The following is an 18,847-nucleotide window of genomic DNA, read 5'->3' as shown; positions in this document are numbered from 1 at the left end:
TAAAATATTCACCAACACCATTGACATCAATATAAATGGCTATCCGATGTCAGCCAGGTTTAAAATCCGGATCTAAATTGATAATAAGCAATTTAAACAGGTGAACAGGCAAAGATCTAGAAGAATTGTAGGTAATTCTTGACAGGTAATGAGTTATATGTCGGAATTTCGTGACAATTGCAGTGTTTCTGTGACAATTGTCATAAACTTAGCAAGAGAAATATCTGTTCTTTTTTATATATCATAAAGTTTTTTTTTAATAATACAATGATGGTGGCAAACAGGAATACGGCCCGCCCGATGGTAAGCGGTAACCGTAGTTCATGGATGCCTGTGACGTCAGCAACAGTGATTTTACAATTCGTCGCACCTGTCACGTTGGTGAAACAGGGGCCAGGAGTTAAGTCAAAAGCTAGTAAACAGTAATCTCCTCCATAGTCCTCTCTAACTTTCAGGCAGTTTTATTAACTTCTTATGGTATCAATGTGGAGTATAAATAGTCTACTATACATATATCCCAAAAACTTTAACGTTTACGTTTTTAAATACAGGGTGACCTTAGCCATTGGACAAACCCTGAAATCCCACATAGGGTTACTTCTCAGAAATGCTCTAACGGTAATTTCTTTTTAATTAGAACAAAAGATAAAACATTATATTATCAAACAAAAGTTAATTCCAATAATCGACAACAAAAAGAAACATACTGTATTAATCATTGGCAGTGCTTTTGACAATTTGTTTGAAAATGTGCGGCAATGATGACATTTGTCAAAAGTCAGAATCTTATTAATGTCATAAATAAAAAAGATAATCAAAACGGTCGAAGAAAGTTTTAATTAATTTAATTTAATTTAATAATTTAATAATTAATAATTAATCTTATTTAAAGCTGCAACACGACTGATTAATTGACATGATTGTTCTCCCAGAAGGAGGTTCGTGGGGTGTTAGACTTTGGTACGGTCGTATAGAGGGCGGTCTCGTGACTTCAGAAAATTCCGACTTTTGGCCTACCGCTTCCGGTCAGAAAAATGTTCGACGGCCCGGCCAAACGGTGGGAGGTAGGTGGGGGGTGCTCGACCAAATGTCATAGAGGGACCCTGGCAGTTTTTGACGCCGCCATTTTTTTTCAAAATGGCTGACTTTTTTTATTTAATTTTTTCAAGTTTGTCCTAGCGCGCTGAAATTTTGGTCACGGAATCTCGGGGTCCTCTAGATTCGTATGGGAAAAAAAATTTCGAAAAAATCCAAGATGGCGGAAAAAATGGCCCCTTTTATTTTGTATGGCAACTTTTAAACGGTGCGAGATAGGTGGGGGGTGCTCGACCAAATGTCATAGAGGTCCCCGAGACAAAATAAACTGCATTTAAAAATTTTCAAACGGGCCGACTTTTTTTTTTTTTTTTTCAAGTTGGTCCGAGCGCGCTGAGATTTGGCATGGCGAGAGATAGAAGCCTCTAGATTCCTATGAAAAAAAAATTTTTGGAAAAAATCCAAGATGGCGGAAATAATGGTCATTTTAATTTTGTATGGCAACTTTTAAACGGTGCGAGGTAGGTGGGGGGTGCTCGACCAAATGCCATAGAGGGCCCCGAAACAAATCAAACTGCATTTAAAAAATTTCAAAATGGCCGACTTTTTTTTTTAATTTTTCAAGTTGGTCCGAGTGCGCTGAGATTTGGCATGCGGCGAGCTAGGGGGCCCAGCATTACCATGTAAAAAAAATTTTTGGAAAAATCCAAAATGGCGGGCGACAAGGGCAAAATTCAAATTTCCAAGTAGGTTAAGCGAGCCCGAAGGGCGAGCTTCAGGCCGGGAGGCCGAAGGCCGACCCCGCGTAGGGCCGTCAGGCCCGGAGCTTCACCCCGAATATCCAAGCGTGGGCACGCCCCCAGTAATTTTGGGCGAGGCCGAAGGCCGAGCTGCGGGAATGACGAACAAAGCAAAATCCTATACAAAAAGTGTGTTAAGCGAGCCCGAAGGGCGAGCTTCAGGCCGGGAGGCCGAAGGCCGACCCCGGCGTAGGGCCGAAGGCCCGGAGCCTCCACCCCGACTCCCAAAACGCGAGGCCGAAGGCCGAGCTGCGTGAATGCAGTTCCCCCAAGCGTTCTACAAAGTCAACTGTCTTGATAAGCGAAGCCGGCGGGCCGAAGGCCCGACGGCGAAGCGTCGAGGCTCGCGAAGGCCGAAGGCCGAGCTCCGCGTAGGGCCGAAGGCCCGAAGCGTCACACGAGAGGGGGAAGTTGGCCTACGGCCTTCGGCCTTCGGCCCGCCGTTTCGCTTGTCTAAGACACTTTTCCTATTGGGTCGTGTTTAAGCTCCAACTTCCCGCTTAAGCCCCTAAGCAAAGCCAACCCTCCCAACTGTTTTAATAAGCGAAGCGGCGGGCCGAAGGCCCGACTCAGCGTCGGGCCTTCGAAACCCAGCGAAGGACGAAGGCCGAGCTCCGCGTAGGGCCGAAGGCCCGGAGCGTCCCTTACGAGTTCCCAAGCACGCGAGGCCAGGCCGAGCTGCGGGAATGTAGTGCTTTCACGCGGATCTTTTCGTCCTAGCAAAAGTACAACTTTATTTCTTTTTCCCTTTGGAAAACAAACTACTACTACTACTACTACAACAAAAACAACAGCACCAACAACAAACTACAAGAAGACCGCGGGGCCCTCGGGCCCCGCGCACAGGGCAAAATCTAGTCATACTATTTATTACCTCAGGAGCTACTAACACATACAGGTTGCTCCAAAGTAAAAAAATCGTAATTTGTTATGATACTTTGTATACTGGTTCTAAATACCATTGACGTGTAAAATTGTATTGATTTTATGAATAAATTATTGAATATTGAATATAAATACCCTAATTCATGGACACCCTGTATATCAACTTGAAAGAAAATGTTCAATATTTCTTTATAGTGCGACTCCTTAGCTCGATTTAGTATGGAGGTAGAGTCTGGCTAATAAAAGATGAACCTGCAAAAATGCGGTCCTGGTCTGACCCATCCTAAATCCTGTCCCATCCGGCAGAAAGCACGAAACTTGGCATGCAAACTTCAAACTTCAACATTTATTCAGCAAATAGGCCGCAAGGGCACTATTACACGCCGCTAAAGAAATTTTCACTTCAAAAAGTTTTGAGATGTAATGTGAAACCAAGTCGGTTATTTTAATCAGTGCCAGGGGGTGTTAAAACAGTATCAATAAGATATCTTTAATTTGTAATTTTTAGCGAGTTTTAGCGGTGGGCAAAGTAATCCGGTGATTTGGCATCCATACCAACATTGCCCACCACCAAAAACGGATTAGGGTTGTCACTTTCATCTAATTTACCCAACTTCGCATGTAAAATAAGGTTATGTTTGTACACTAAAGTAAGTTTATAAATATATACTGTATTTAATTTGTCTTATTATCCTTTACTTAGATGTTTTATCCCGTTAACTAATGAAAAACACAGCAAAAATCATATTTTTGGCCATTAAACTATTGTAACAGATTTTCTCAAAAGTGACAACCCTAGCCTTTGTAAAATGCTTAGGCGAGCCTTATATGGAAATGAGCAAAAACGGGTAGGCAACATTGCCCAGCAAATTTATTTAAAAGTTTTTACACTTATCGCTAAGTTATTAACAGGGAATGGTAGGATTGCCCAAAACCAGTGATCCTTAGACATCATCATCATACGAGCTGTATTTGAATACCAAATTGACGTGGGCAATGTTGGCGAAAACTCCGGATATCTTTGCCCACCCTCTAAAACGCAAAAAAATGGGTAAAAACACGATAAAAATATTTTTTCTTCAAATAAACTGATGCGTTTGATCACAATGGACGTGCTGAGCAAAAAAAGTAATTACGATTTGTTTTTTTTTTGAGAAATTCGTGTTTTTTAGGGTTCCGTACCCAAAGGGTAAAACGGGACCCTATTACTAAGACTTCGCTGTCCGTCCGTCCGTCCGTCCGTCCGTCTGTCACCAGGCTGTATCTCACGAACCGTGATAGCTAGACAGTTGAAATTTTCACAGATGATGTATTTCTGTTGCCGCTATAACAACAAATACTAAAAACAGAATAAAATAAAGATTTAAATGGGGCTCCCATACAACAAACGTGATTTTTGACCAAACTTAAGCAACGTCGGGAGTGGTCAGTACTTGGATGGGTGACCGTTTTTTTTTGCTTTTTTTTTTGTTTTTTTTTTTGCATTATGGTACGGAACCCTTCGTGCGCGAGTCCGACTCGCACTTGCCCGGTTTTTTTTAAATGCGGGCAAAGTTGGTGATAATGACCGGTACCTACTCTTCGAAGGCCGCAAAAATATATGACATGCTCTTATGGTTCTACAAATAAGATCGTGTCAGATATTTTTGCGGCCTTCGTTGTGTGTTGTGTAACATAAATTGCAGGTGACTGTATATTAGGAATAATTATTTTATTTAGTTTCAACGAAAGTTTCAAGTTTAGTACGAAAATACTTCAGATATACAATATGCACAAAATGTAGACCTAATCGAAATAAAACATTCCTTTTTATAGTAATTTTTTTTTAAAAACATTCGATACATAGGTATACATAACAATAACCAGGCCACAGCGGTATTGGCCTGTAAGCTTTATCTCGGTCTCCAAAGCCGCAAAAACTCGCTAGTACTTCGTGCTGGTCTAGCCGTTATTTTTTCTTGAAGATTTTCAGAGAACAGCACGTACACGCATTATACATATAGACGGAACGAAAGGCATAATCATAATCATTTATTCGTCGCAATCCATGGTATTACAGATCTAGGTACAAGACTTTCAGGTATTACTTATACGAATTACATAACGCTTCCTGTTAATAGGCAATATTTTAAGATAAAAGTTCTATAATATATTACAAGATTACAATTGTCATCAAAATTAATTGACGTACAGAAGTCAAATACGTTTTTAAAATGACGCAAAATGAAAATTAATCCCAATCAGTAAAGGATGAGTCTTTAAACTTTTTTCATTTTAAGCGAGTTTTGATTTAAAGGAACATAATACTTAAATTCGACTGTAATCGTATTGTTTTAAGATAGTTTACTGAGGTTTTCAACCATTATGACCCGTAAATAACAGCAAATCAAATTTAAAGGAGACGCGAGCTGATATTTATACTGCGTCAAGCAAATCTTGTCAGTAGAAAAAGGCGGCAAATTTGAAAAATCGCGGGCTAGCAACACTGTGTTCGAATAATTCCAAAATCGCGTGTCATCTGTGTTTTATCTGTGGCCAACTTGTTTGTTGACATTCTGAATCGTTTTTATTTCAAGAGATATTTCTGCAGTGACCTGTGATATTTTCTGATATTTAATAAGATTGTGCATTACCTTAAGCAAAGCTAAGCCTGCAATGTATAATCATACTCGTTGATAGTAAACATTACTAAAATTTTAGGTTATGATAAGTACTGGAAGAACATGGGAAGAACTTGGGAACTTTTAAGATTATGTACGGTTTTTTTTGTTTTAGGGTTAAAAGGCATAAATAAAATTAAAACGCATGCCTAAATCTATCCAATAAGACCACACATTGTGTCCTGGAAACCGTCCATAGGCCCGCATATCTTAATATTTTCAGCGACTGATTCGACTACATAATTTACAAAGGTAAACTTTTAAAACAGTATTAAGAACTTTGATAATATCGCCGTTCTTTCGCAACATTACCTAATCCTTACATATGTTTGTTGCAGGATTAAATCTCGCCCAATATGAGGCGTTCGTAGTAGGAAGTTTCTCTTCAGAAGTTCAGTCAGACAATACTTACCTACGGCGGTTTATATACGTGTACAGCGCCACCAAGACGAAAAATAAATTTATTATTTAAAAATGTAACAAAAATATTGAGAGCTTAAATATTGATGAAATAGATTACTTATTCTTGTATAAGTCGTCATCATGTTAGTCATCAAGAAAATATATTATTTAGGCTAATTTGTTTCATGCTCTCGGCTACTGCACATATATACCTATGGGAAATCCTAGTTTATACTTGCTGAAACAGGTACAGTCAGCAGCAAAAGTTACTAAGCGGGCCAGGTGTTCAAAATGATCTTGATGCGACTTTATTATTAAGAGAATAAGAGTGTGTCAAGGTAATTTTGAATACCTGGCCCGCTTAGCAACTTTTGCTGCTGACTGTACCTATGTATCTTTTTAAAAGAAGTTTTATGTCACTTTACATACCTGTTTGTTCAATAAAAGAAAATAATGTAGTCAGCATTCATATGGAGCACTAGACGCAGTGTAGGTATAATTTTAGAAAGATATTTTCACATTTCCAAAATGACAAGTCTTGAATAGCTTAATGTGCAAGTTAATCAAATTTCCTAACAGTATTCTCCTGATATATAAATGCCTTGTTTAATTATCAGCATACCAAATATAATTTAGCCAATATGTGTAACATTTTTAGCCCATACACAAAACAGCAGCATGAGCAAAATGCTACCAAACTAGCATATAAAGAGTATCCCTGAACTATAATTATACATACCATACACAACATAACAATATTATAATTGTGTTATATTTCTCAAAGATATTTCCTAAACTTTAGCCTGGCAAACACAACTAGCCAGTTAGTCAGATCCAAGAAAATTATACTCATAGCTTTAGCATAAGACAAAGAGTATGATTCCCTCTGTCTTTAGACAGTCAGTCCTGGGCCAAACTACATAAAGAATCTATTTTATGCCTGCCACAGAACCCTACAAATTATAAATTGAATAGAAGAATAGAATTTCTTAGCACCATGAAATAAAATAGGTACCAAGGGTTAAATTAGACAAATTACTGTTAAACTAAACTAAAAATATTTAGTTTACCCAAGAAATGTTTATTGTAAGTTAATTAAAGTTATATAGGGAAGATAAGGAGTTAACTCCTTATGTTTGGAAACTTAAATTACACATTTTGTAACAAATCTGTTTTATGCTTAAGATGCAATAGATGACTACAGAGTATTATGATGCTTGGTTGAAGTGACCAGGTAACCTTGGTAACTTCATATTTTTTCAATGAATGCCCTGAATTAAAGTGTAGGTAAGTTAAAAGTGACCCTTATCTTCTCTTACATTTAAATTAAATAAGCACCCAAATATCATTTGTTTTATTTTTATTATGTATATTGTACAATATATACCAATCAAAATATTACACAGGTAGGTATGTGATATTGATCCAGAAAAGTACACTAATTTACATTAACAAGTGGCATATTATATTGTAAGTATCAAATATTCCACAATTTCCATTTTGCTATGATTAAAATTGAATTCCAACTGAGAAATCTAATAAAATATTAAAATCCAGTAGGACATCTACCTGCGGAAGCAATGATTTTATTCATACATTCTAGTTTAATGGCATCTCTTCTTTGTGATTGAGGATCGTGACCAATAACTATGTCCCTCCATTTATCGCGAACTAGGGCTATGTGGGCTGCCCTCTGCATGGAACCACATGCTTGTTTTATGGAATCCGACCATCTTGCAGGGGCTCTTCCTCTAGCGCGCTTGCCTTCAACTTGCCCCAGTATGATGTCACGTTCGAGGCTGTGGTGTGGCGACCGCATTATGTGCCCAAAGAATCTAAGAGCCCTCTCCTGGCAGATTGTTGAGAGTCGTTTGGTGATTTAGAGTTCTCTCAGAATGGTTTAATGGCATAGTCCGCTTCTAATTGTAATTTGATATCTTCAAATTTGTTAATCATTTTGACTAACATGGCTTTTAAATTGTCCGTCCATATAAAATAACAATTTCTAAAATTTTCAATAAGCCGCAAGTGACAATTTGAATTGACGTACGTAGGGCGCGCTCAGCGGAAAAAAAATCATATTCGTTTTGGTTCGACGTACATTGCTGCTTTTCTTAGCGCAATACTGCTCTTTGAGTGTTGCCCTACTTTAGTTTGCTTTACATTGCTACTGACAAGATTTGCTTGACGCACTATATGTACCCTATTTTTTGAAATACAATTTATCTACTGGTATACTTTCTCGTGTGCGTATATGATTTAATGTCAAATCAAGCTGTCATTTTTATTTGAAGAATTATACGTGTGCTCCGGTGCAGCCCCAGCGGGCATCTGACTTGAAGAAGAATTTTGAGTGATGTCGTCAATGTATGGAAATTGTTCGAAGGTTTACATTTGAGATTGAATTTCTGTGTTGTCTTTGTGAGTAAAAATATAAATCTTGAATTGTCTAGCTTTCAAAATCACACAATAATTCAATTACTGTCAAAGACAAAATTGTTTTGCTTCTTTCTCAAACGGAACTCCATATTTTGATATTTTGATACTTTTAGTGTCGATTTGTAGAGAATAACAGCAAATTAAAAATATAATGGCATGAAGAGTCGGTACACGGTTTCTTCGTGAACAAATTTACGTGTAATAATAATAATTATTGCACAGACATAATCTCGTAGCCTTGCACAGACATAATCTCGTAGCCAGAATTATTCACCAGCAACTTGCTCTTCTATATGGCCTTGTGGACCGCGAAGTACCGTACTACAAGTACTTACCTGCGCCTGTTCTCGAGAATGGTCGTGCCACGCTCTATTGGGATATTGGGATCGATCTATCATCACAGACAGGACTATTGTAGCCAATAAGCCTGACATTGTGATAATAGATCGATCGCAACGTCGGGCCGTGCTCGTTGACATCACCATCCCCCATGATGAGAATCTCGTGAAGGCCGAGAAGGACAAGTCCAGTAAGTACCTAGACTTGGCTCACGAGATAACCGCCATGTGGGATGTTGATTCGACGATCATTGTCCCGATAGTCGTTTCAGAGAACGGTCTAATAGCGAAGAGTCTCGACCAACATCTTGAGAGACTCTCGCTAGGTGGTTGGATCAAGGGTCAGATGCAGAAGGCGGTGATCTTGGACACGGCGCGGATAGTCCGCCGGTTCCTCTCTCTGCAGCCCTGACCACCGGTAGCTTGGGCCTTGCCCCGCTGCTGGCGGCACCCTAGGTTAGGTTTTTTATAATGTGTTTATATGTATTTTTTTATCGTTTTGTAAGTGTTTTTATATTTTACTTTTATACTCACATTGTAAAACCCTAACCTAAGACCCTAATTGAATAAAGATAATATAATATAATATATATTATAGTGGTTTTCCGGGTCAAGGTCCGGGTCCGAGTCCGGGTCCGAGTCTGAGTCCGAGTCCGGGTCCGAATCCGTGTCCGAGTCCGTGTCCGGGTCCGAGTCCGAGTCCGGTTCCGAGTCCGGGTCCGAGTCCGAGTCCGGGTCCTAGTCCGAGTCCGTGTCCGAGTCCGAGTCCGGGTCCGAGTTCGATTCCAAGTCCGGGTCCGAGTCCGGGTCCGAACCGGATCCGGGTATGAGTCCGGTTCTGGGTCCGAGTCCGGGTCGCAGTCCAAGTCAAAATCGAAATTAGAAATCACCAAACGTGTACTATGCGTCGTTGAAGTCAGAAGTTGTTCTGGTCATCATCAGCAGTTCCACTTCATCAAATGCGACAGTTTTTAATGTAAATGCTTGATTTTATGATGAAAATACAAAAAAAATCTATACTTATGCCTTTAATATTTGAGGAGTTCCCTCGATTCCTTATGGATCCCATCATTAGAACTCGAGCTTGACAAAAATGTGGCTTTAAAACTTGATTTGCTTAACAAACATAACGAAGAGGAAAAATCGCCAAACGTGAACTATGCGTGGTTGAAGAGTTCTGTTCTGGTCATCATTAGCAGTTCCACTTCATCAAATGCGCCAGTTTTTAATGAAAATCCTTGATTTTCTGATGAAAATACAAAAATGTATATACGCATGCCTTTAAGATTTGAGGAGTTCCCTCGATTCCTCATGGATCCCATCATCAGAACTCGAGCTTGACAAAAATGTGGCTTAAAAACTTGACTTGCTTAACAAACATAACGAAGACGACAAATCGCCAAACGTGAACTATGCGTCGTTGAAGAGTTCCGTTCTGATCATCATCAGCAGTTCCACTTCATCAAATGCCACTTTTTTGGATGTATATGCTTAATTTGTCGTAAATAAAAACCCAAAAATCATTATATGTATGCCTTTAAGATTTGAGGAGTTCCCTCGATTCCTCATGGATCCCATCATCAGAACTGGGTTTTGACAAAAACGGAACTAATCTGTATGCAATCAATCATACTCAATAATCATACAATCAAAAAACTAATTTTCAAAATCGGTCCAGGAATGACGGAGATATAGAGTAACAAACATAAAAAAAATAAAAAATAAAAAAAACATACAACCGAATTGATAACCTCCTTCTTTGAGATTTGGAAGTCGGTTAACAAACTAATATTAGCCCAAAATCTAAAATAAATGAAGTACCGATCACATAAAAAGTAAAAAATTAAATTAAGTAAATAAAAACAGGAAGGTATCATAAAATGTTAATGAAGAGAAATTGTAAGAGATGGTATTATGCCAACCAACAACTGCAAAGTTTTTTAACATCGGTTTGTGGCAAATACTGTTTAGTTTATCTTTATTTTAAAACGAAAAATGTCAACTTGCATGTTTTCTCCACTGTACACAGAATAAGTAATGATGTTACTATATCTCATATGTTCAGAATATTACTTGAATAAACTTATTATCCTATATAAAATGTGTGTTTTTATATTTCTAAACCCAGTTTCTAAGTAGATTGCACATACATTATAGTCACATTAAAATTCCATTTTGCGAAATAAAGAATTCAACATTTAACTTTGCAAAAGTAGATAATTGTTATTAGAATATTTTCTAAAAGCAATAAAAATAGATTAGGTTAGATTCGAGCTACAATGACATTAGGTTGGGTTCAAGGTAAGGTTGCAGGGCCTCAACAAGGGAAAAAAAGGGGGAGGGACTGTTGGCCTGGCTAAGTGAGCCAGAACTCACCTACTACTCCCTACTACTGCCGTAAGCAGGTAATGAATTCCCAATGTATTAGGTATAGGTTTAATAAATTATAAACATATTTCATTAATAACATAATAATATACAAATATGTAAAAGCATAAAGTAATAAATAAGCCTACAGTAATCACGTATACCGGTCCCACGGATGCGGATGTTGCTTACATAATCTCGTCTGTCAAGGAGTTTCGGCAGGAAAAGCCTTGGCAGACTTATATATTCATGAAATGAGGGCTCATACCTACCGATTGGAATTGGTTTCATGGCGGTATCAGATGGGTTAGTGTACGGTAACCGATGGTCATCTTGCTTATAATCTCGTCTGCCAAGGTGTTTCGGCAGGAAAAACCTTGGCAGACTTATATATTCCTAAAATGGGGGTTCATACTTACCGAATGGAATTGGTTTCATGGTGGTATCAGATGGGTTAGTGTAGGGTAACCGATGGCGACCTTGCTTACATAATCTCGTCTGCCATGATGTTTCGGCAGGAAAAGCCTTGGCAGACTTATATATTCCTGACATGAGAGTTCATACCTACCGACTGGCATTGGTTTCATGGTGGTATCAGATGGGTTAATTTAGGGGTCCCGATGGGGTCACCTTTGAGAGCGTCTGCCAAGCACTTCCGGCAAAAAAAATAGTGGCAGACTTCGCTTTTCTGTGTCTACATGTAAATTTCTAACTGCTGCCATAACTACTATCTCGGTATCAGATGGGTTAAATCAGCCCCTTTTTTCGCACCGGAAGTGGCCTTCTTTTTCGTACTTTCGGCAAGTTCCGCCGTGGCAGACTATCGAATTCGGACTTAGCATAACTTTTCTGGGAAACCATTGTGCATTTCATCGTGGTATCAAGTCGGTTAAAAATTTTGCGGCCGGCTCTTCTACTATCATGGGAGCCTGGGGTCCGCTGGCAACTAATCCCATGATTTGACGTAGACACTAGTTTCTACGAAAGCGACTGCCATCTGACCTTCCAACCCAGAGGGGAAACTAGGCCTTACTGGGATTAGTCCGGTTTCCTCACGATGTTTTCCTTCACCGAAAAGCGACAACTAACGCGAGGAAGAAGATGTGTGTGGTGATCAAAAATCGTGGGTTCACCCTCGGTTGTGCTGTACCTATAAATTTCGGTCAGGATCCGTTTCATATACAGACAAGTGGTTAATAACGATATTAGCTGACATTAAAAATATTTGAAGGCGATGTATTTAAAAAATGGCATAGCATCGTCAAATGAAGTAGTTTAAGAATAAATAACATATAGTTACATACATACAATCACGCCTAATTCCCGGAGGAGTAGACAGAGACCACGGATTTCCACTTGCTATGATCCTGACATACCTCTTTCGCTTCCTTCACTTTCATTACATTCCTCATACACGCTCGCCGGTTTAGGGTGTTCTTGACCTGGCCTTTCTTCAGGATTTCCCCGATCTGATCAGAGAAAATTTTAGTCACTACACATCTACATTCAGTCCACACTTTCCCTTATCACACTGTTCCTAATCCTATCTTGCAGTCTCACACCACACACACTTCTCAGCGCTCTCATTTCCACTGCATTCACTTGGCTCTGATGCCTTTTCTGCCATACCCAACTTTCGCTACCATACATAAGTGTAGGCACCAACACCCCTCTATGAACAGCCAACCGTGCTTTTTGCGACAGCTTCTGGCTGCTCATAAAAGCGTTAAGTGCCCCATTCACACAGTCTTTATCATGCTTACCGTCCCACAAACACAAACTCTTTCAATAAATAATACCCATTTTAAATAACTATTTACTTAATTAAAAAAAACCGGTCAAGTGCGAGTTGAACTCGCGTTCCAAGGGTTCCGTACATAAGTCCGACTCACGCTTGACTGCACATTTCTAATAGGTTTTCCTATTATCTATAGGTAAAGTACTATCTTGTGTATTTTTTTTTTAATTTTAGGCCCAGTATTTTTAGAGATAAAGGGGGGGGGGGGGGGAGGAATGGTCGGACAGACAGACAGACGCACGAGTGATCGTATAAGGGTTCCGTTTTTTCCTTTTGAGATACGGAGCCCTAAAAACGTGGATGATATCGTAAGTGTTATTTGAGAAAAGTCATTAGAAGAAAAATAACACTGAAAATGCTAAAAATAGCATCTTCCGTGACGTATTGCGCAAAAACTATAAGTGATAGCAATATAGTGTGTATAAGAGATTAATATAAAATTTAATAAGGATCACTTCGTTCCTACACCCTTTTTCTGTATCTTGAACGGTTTTCTTAAAAATTTAGAAAAACTGGGTTTTGGACCCTTTGCGGGGGTGTGGGGGGGGTGACGCAGAGGGGGGAGGGGAGGGGAGGGTTGATGAAAAATAACTTCGGTCGTCAACGTACATATCCCAATTTAAAAAAGTCTTCTATTAATTATGCCGTAATTTTAGCTAATTTCACTGAACTATTACGGGGGCGACGGGCACCGCAGCTGCACTACCGGTACTGAACGCGTCGCTGTCATTGTCAATTTCCATAGTAAAATTGACAGTAATGCAGCTGCGGTTAGAAATGGAATATTACCATAAGGGTGGCGGGGAAGGTGCGGGCCGCAAAGGTGGCCACTGACGAGCCTTCCAACAGTCCAAATAGCATGGCTGCAATCCAAAATCGGTCCGTGAATGTCAAAAACGTACAATGTTTAATATTAGGATGCCGTCCATTTGGGTGAATCCATTGTAACGGCATCCATTTGGAAGGCTCGTCAGTGGCCTGCTTAAGCGGTCGGTCTATAGCTGAAAATTGTTGAGCATTGCCTAGCGTTTTCGTGTGTCGCGACATCTATTGTCATCTAGGTATAGCAACGCTAGATTTCGGCTACGAAAATAACTCGCGCTTTGGTGAGAAAACTGATGTATGGAGTTAGCACTCTTTCCTCACTTATATTTCTCTTATGTACCGCCGTACACTGGAGGACTTAAGTAATATTGTGCAACTTCAGTTAACAATATTATTTCTCTCTCTCAGGCAAGAAGTTTCCTGGCCCAGCTATCATGTGAGCCGAGAGAGCTTAAGCACCGCTTCCTGCAGTGCAGCAGACAGCTAGACGAATTCATGTATGCCGTCACAGATTTCAACTTGGCAGCGAGCAGTTTCGGTATGTGTATACTTCCTTTTTAGGGTTCCGTACCCAAAGGGGACCCTATTACTAAGACTCCGCTGTCCGTCTGTCCGTCCGTCCGTCCATTTGTTAGTCACTAGGCTGTATCTCATGAAGCTTGATAGGCACTTGAAATTTTCACAGATGTTGTATTTCTGTTGCTGCTATAACAACAAATACTAAAAACAGAATATAATAAATATTTAAATGGGGCTTCCATACAACAAACGTGATTATTTTGCCGGTTTTTGCGTAATGGTAGGGAACCCTTCGTGCGCGAGTCCGACTCGGAAAAAGACTACATAATCTTGATGTCTTTTTATTGAAATTTTACATTAGGTACGTCTTGATACCTTCATACATTCGTGAAAATAATCAATGGTGTTGTGTGACGTCCCCCTGCCCCGGCGTGGGGACTATGGCGCAATCCCTTTACGGCTCGGCCACGACATTACGCGACTGGCGACGGCGGTGGCTAGCATAGGTTGTCCGGAGCGAGACATCGAGCGATCGGTCTTTTGGTTCCCGCCTATGGTTGCCGCCGCCGCTCGCGTAAAGTCTGCCCCCGGCTGTGGGACCTACTTAAAACTTACTTCACTGGCTCAGTGACCCAAAAAGGATCTCGACCTCTGACACAAGATAACGCCACTGTGGCCTATTCTGCCCCACTTGGGTACCGGCGCCCACACTGTTAACTGAAAATTCGTCAACCTTATTACAAAAGGCATATTATTACATAAGGTCCACCGATGGACGGGTCGCCACTTTCCCGAATGAAGGTTGAGGGAGGCGATGGCTGAGATACGCGTCATACTCGTGAACGGGTGCTGTTTGTGGAGACTGGTCTGTTTAAGCTTACACGAGCTATTATACTTAGTAACTTTATTTTTTATTAATTAATTACAGTGAGACGCCTCATTCTGCTCTCGTATGTTTCTTTTCTCTTAATGAATTTGTTAATTATACAGGATATTGACTCTTGGAGACCCTGTACATCTCTAAAGATAATTTGATAAACTATATAATCTTATAGTTCTGACACCTAGAGACATTTCCACCTCTAAATATTATAGATTTTTTTTGTGTTCTGTATCTGTATTTTTTATGTAATTCGACATTAAGAGACCATATACATCTCTAAGTAATTGTAATACGTTAGTTTGAATTGTTAGTTGTATTTTATAAAATTGTTAATGTCTTGTATTATTTTTGCTTGTATGTAAATTCAATGTTGACGTGTAAAAGTGCCCTTGTGGCCTATTTGCTGAATAAATGTTGATATTTGATATTGATATTTGGACAGTTCAGATTTATGCTGTTTGTACTCCGGGGCCGGCCAGGACTTTTAGGGCTTCGTCACTCCAGTGGTATCTGGGACCCGGACTTTTTCCAAGCAATATTATAAGAATTAATTCAAAATTTTACAGATACCAACACTGCAAAGATGGATACGTATCACCCTGTACCACCAAAAAACCCGAAATATCCACATGAATTATCGTCTTCTCACTCTAATACACCATCTCACACTAACATACAAAAGTTACATACAAAAGATAGAAAGTCATACAACCGAAGGGAGAATAAAGGAATAAATAATAAAAGAGAAACATATAAGAGAGAGAATTGGAGTAAGAGTACTTTAGGTTCTAATGGAGGAGATTTGAATAAAATGGAAGGAAATGAAACAGTTGTGGAGCCAAATGAAGATTTAACTGATACAGGTATTTATATCAATAATGCTTTTACTTAAATAGGTATTCGCACCAGAGTTGAATCTACACTATTCTACACACACACACAACTTACACAGATCGGCCTAGCCCCAAACTAAGCAAAGCTTGTACTATGGGTACTAGGCGACGATATACATACTTTAGATAAATACATACATATAAATTTTATATTAAAGGAAAAAAATTGAAAATACCCTTCCGGCAGGACTTGAACCCGCAACCTCCGCAATCCGTGCGTTAGCTCTGCCAATTGAGCTACGGAAGCCTACCAGAATCTTGCGAATCTTTCCATTCCTTCCCTTATGTATGCACGCCTTTGGGGTGGCGTATACAGACGCAGACGCAAACGTATCTGCATGTTTAAAAAAAATTGATTTAGTACGGGTTAGCACATTGTTACTGGTGAATTCTCAATGCAACTTTAGACTCCGGTGCCGTTAAAAGATGTAATCGTCTTTCGGTAGATGTCGCTATACGCCACCCCAAAGGCGTGCATACATAAGGGAAGGAATGGAAAGATTCGCAAGATTCTGGTAGGCTTCCGCTCAATTGGCAGAGCTAACGTATGGCTGCGGAGGTTGCGGGTTCAAGTCCTGCCGGAAGCGTAATTTTTCAATTTTTTCCTTTAATATAAAATTTGGAATATCGCTCGCAGACGTATCTGCATGTTTAAAAAAAATTGATTTTCATACATATATGTGACGTTCCACGGCAAAAGGTACCTTATGGCGGTTGGCGCTTACGCTATTATTAACGCCGCTCCAATATTACTTCGGCGCTGTGCGACGTAAGCGCCAGCCGCCATAAGGTACCTTTTTCCGTGGAACGTCACATATACATAGAAAATCACCCTTGACTCGGGAACAAATATCTGTGTTCATCACACAAATCCCTTATCGGTCGGATGCGGGATTAAATAAATTTATCTACGCGGTGGCTAAAAATTAACTGCATTCCCTTTGCCAGGGAGGTTTTGAGATTATACTGAGCAACTATTACTATGGGACCGACACCGAAATCGCGTTTCTAAATTATTATGTGTTTTTTATAAATGAAAATTAACTTGCATGAGCAATAAAAATAAAAAAAAATAAAAATAAAATATATATATACTTGTTGCCATATTTCACGCCTGAAACACAGGGAATCCTAAATCAGCAGGACAGGCACATGTTTACCATCACTATTTTTAAGTATTTGTTTTATTTGAATGTAACCATGAAATACTTGATTTTAAATAAATTATGTCCAGGGTGTCAACCAGTGGGTCTGCCTCCGCAACCAAAGTTGGACCCATTGACGCCCGACGCTACTATTGTAACTGTGGAAGGTGCCCAATTATGGATAGTGGCCGAGGATACTACGTTCTTCAAGTAAGTACTCTACAGAGACTACACACATATCCAGAACAGAGATAGGACTATAATTGACATTAATACATCGTCAGGTGACAAGCAAAACCCACTAATTACCACCACAAGTTCATAGCCATAGTAAACCATATTAATACTAAAAGAAAGACGCTTGTTTCGTGGGGCAGAGGCGCACAGATGCTCCACAAGGCGCTCGGGAAAAGGCTGAGGGAGGCAACGGGCGACCCCCGCGCGGGAACGCTGCCTGCGTGTTGGGCACCCTCCCGAAGGCACCAAATTTTGATAAGTATTTTTAATTTTTAGTTTTGGTTATTTTAATTGTAGTTAGTTTTAGTTTTATATTCCTGTTTATGTCTTTAAGTAATTTAAATTTATATTAATAAATCTAAAAGAAGGTCGATTATTGTTTAATTTTTTTTTATATAAAAAAAGTAATTAGTGGCTTCTGCATGTCACCTGACGACATTATCCCCCTTATTCATAAAACTTTACGAGCCTGATTTAGTTAAATTATGTTTTATTTTATCCCTTTCTTAGAAATACATAAGTCAAAAATGACAGGTAAGGACAAACGATTATTACTTATTAGCTATTTGATGTTTGTAGCGCGTTTATGAATATTGAAATTTAGCATAGCTTGCCCTGTCAATCCCTAGAATTTTGTCAATTTTTTTTTAAATGGAATTTTGTGCCCTGGATGCCAATGCCATTAAGCCAAATCTCATAGAACGGGCAAGCTATGATGGCGCCATCTATGCAAACCTTTGACAGTTGCCAACCCAATCCCTTTGTCTATTTTCAGGCTTATGGAAGAAATGCTGAATTATTACCAAAATAGAGAAATGGTGAAAGATTTCATTCCTAAAAGCGTTTGTGCTTACTATGACGACACCGAAACTAAGCACTTCCTTAGAGCCCTCTACATTACATCGGAGGTATGTACCCAAAGGTTGGCTGGAAGAAATTGTTCTTTAGCGATAAGACCGCCTACTGTCCATAATTTAGTTATATGCTAAATATGCACGTAAGTTTCAATTGTCATTGGTGAGCATGTGAGCAATAATAGTACATTGTGCAACGTGAGGGGTAAGTGGAATATTGTACGAGTGTTATATTCTATACAGCCGTAGGCTGGAGTGAATTAAAGACTCGAGTAACAATATTCTTACCCCCGGAGTTACACACAACGTTTTTCATCACACTTGCCAAGAAAAAACTAAATTTTAAGCGAAATCATTCTTAAATACGGTGACATTTCAAACATTCGTCCGCCATATATAAAAATTTTATGGCAGTGTAGGCATCGAAGGCATAGACCCATCGACATTAAGCCACAATTGAAAATAGTGTAAAAATATTTTAAACGGCTATTAAATTAATCAAATTAAATATTTTTAAGCATAAACAAAAATATTAAATAATAAACATCGGTATTTTATAAGGAAAACTCCTTTATATCTTGACTTTAAACAAAGTATTTTATTTATTAACCTACATGGTTCGTATGGATTAGTGACATAATTAAAAAAAGCTATACTTTGTTTTTCACAATCCATATCTCTCGCGGGAACAATATAGGCCTTTGTCCTTCACACCTACATACACCTACACGACACCTGCATGAAATAAGGTATTTTGGTGCAAGTGT

The 18,847-nt window shown here is 39.2% G+C and overlaps 2 protein-coding genes across 2 annotated transcripts in view; one reads left to right on the top strand and one right to left on the bottom strand.

The window, feature by feature from the left end:
• LOC134802752 (origin recognition complex subunit 4) overlaps window positions 1–18,847 on the bottom strand; it is a 239,566-nt gene that overhangs the window by 60,382 nt on the left and 160,337 nt on the right. The window lies entirely within an intron of this gene.
• The window catches only part of LOC134802728 (uncharacterized), a 40,969-nt gene that overhangs the window by 5,592 nt on the left and 16,530 nt on the right, over window positions 1–18,847 (top strand). The window contains exons 3-6 of the mRNA XM_063775390.1: window positions 13,958–14,087; window positions 15,518–15,814; window positions 17,079–17,199; window positions 18,002–18,134. Of these exons, the coding sequence (XP_063631460.1) occupies window positions 13,958–14,087; window positions 15,518–15,814; window positions 17,079–17,199; window positions 18,002–18,134 (681 nt within the window). The remainder of the gene's footprint in view (window positions 1–13,957; window positions 14,088–15,517; window positions 15,815–17,078; window positions 17,200–18,001; window positions 18,135–18,847) is intronic.

This window comes from Cydia splendana, chromosome 25 (genome assembly GCF_910591565.1).
Source record: "Cydia splendana chromosome 25, ilCydSple1.2, whole genome shotgun sequence".
Taxonomy (NCBI): Eukaryota; Metazoa; Arthropoda; class Insecta; order Lepidoptera; family Tortricidae; genus Cydia; species Cydia splendana.
The sequence above is the reverse complement of the archived record's forward strand: the minus strand, read 5'-3'. Positions and strand labels throughout refer to the sequence as shown.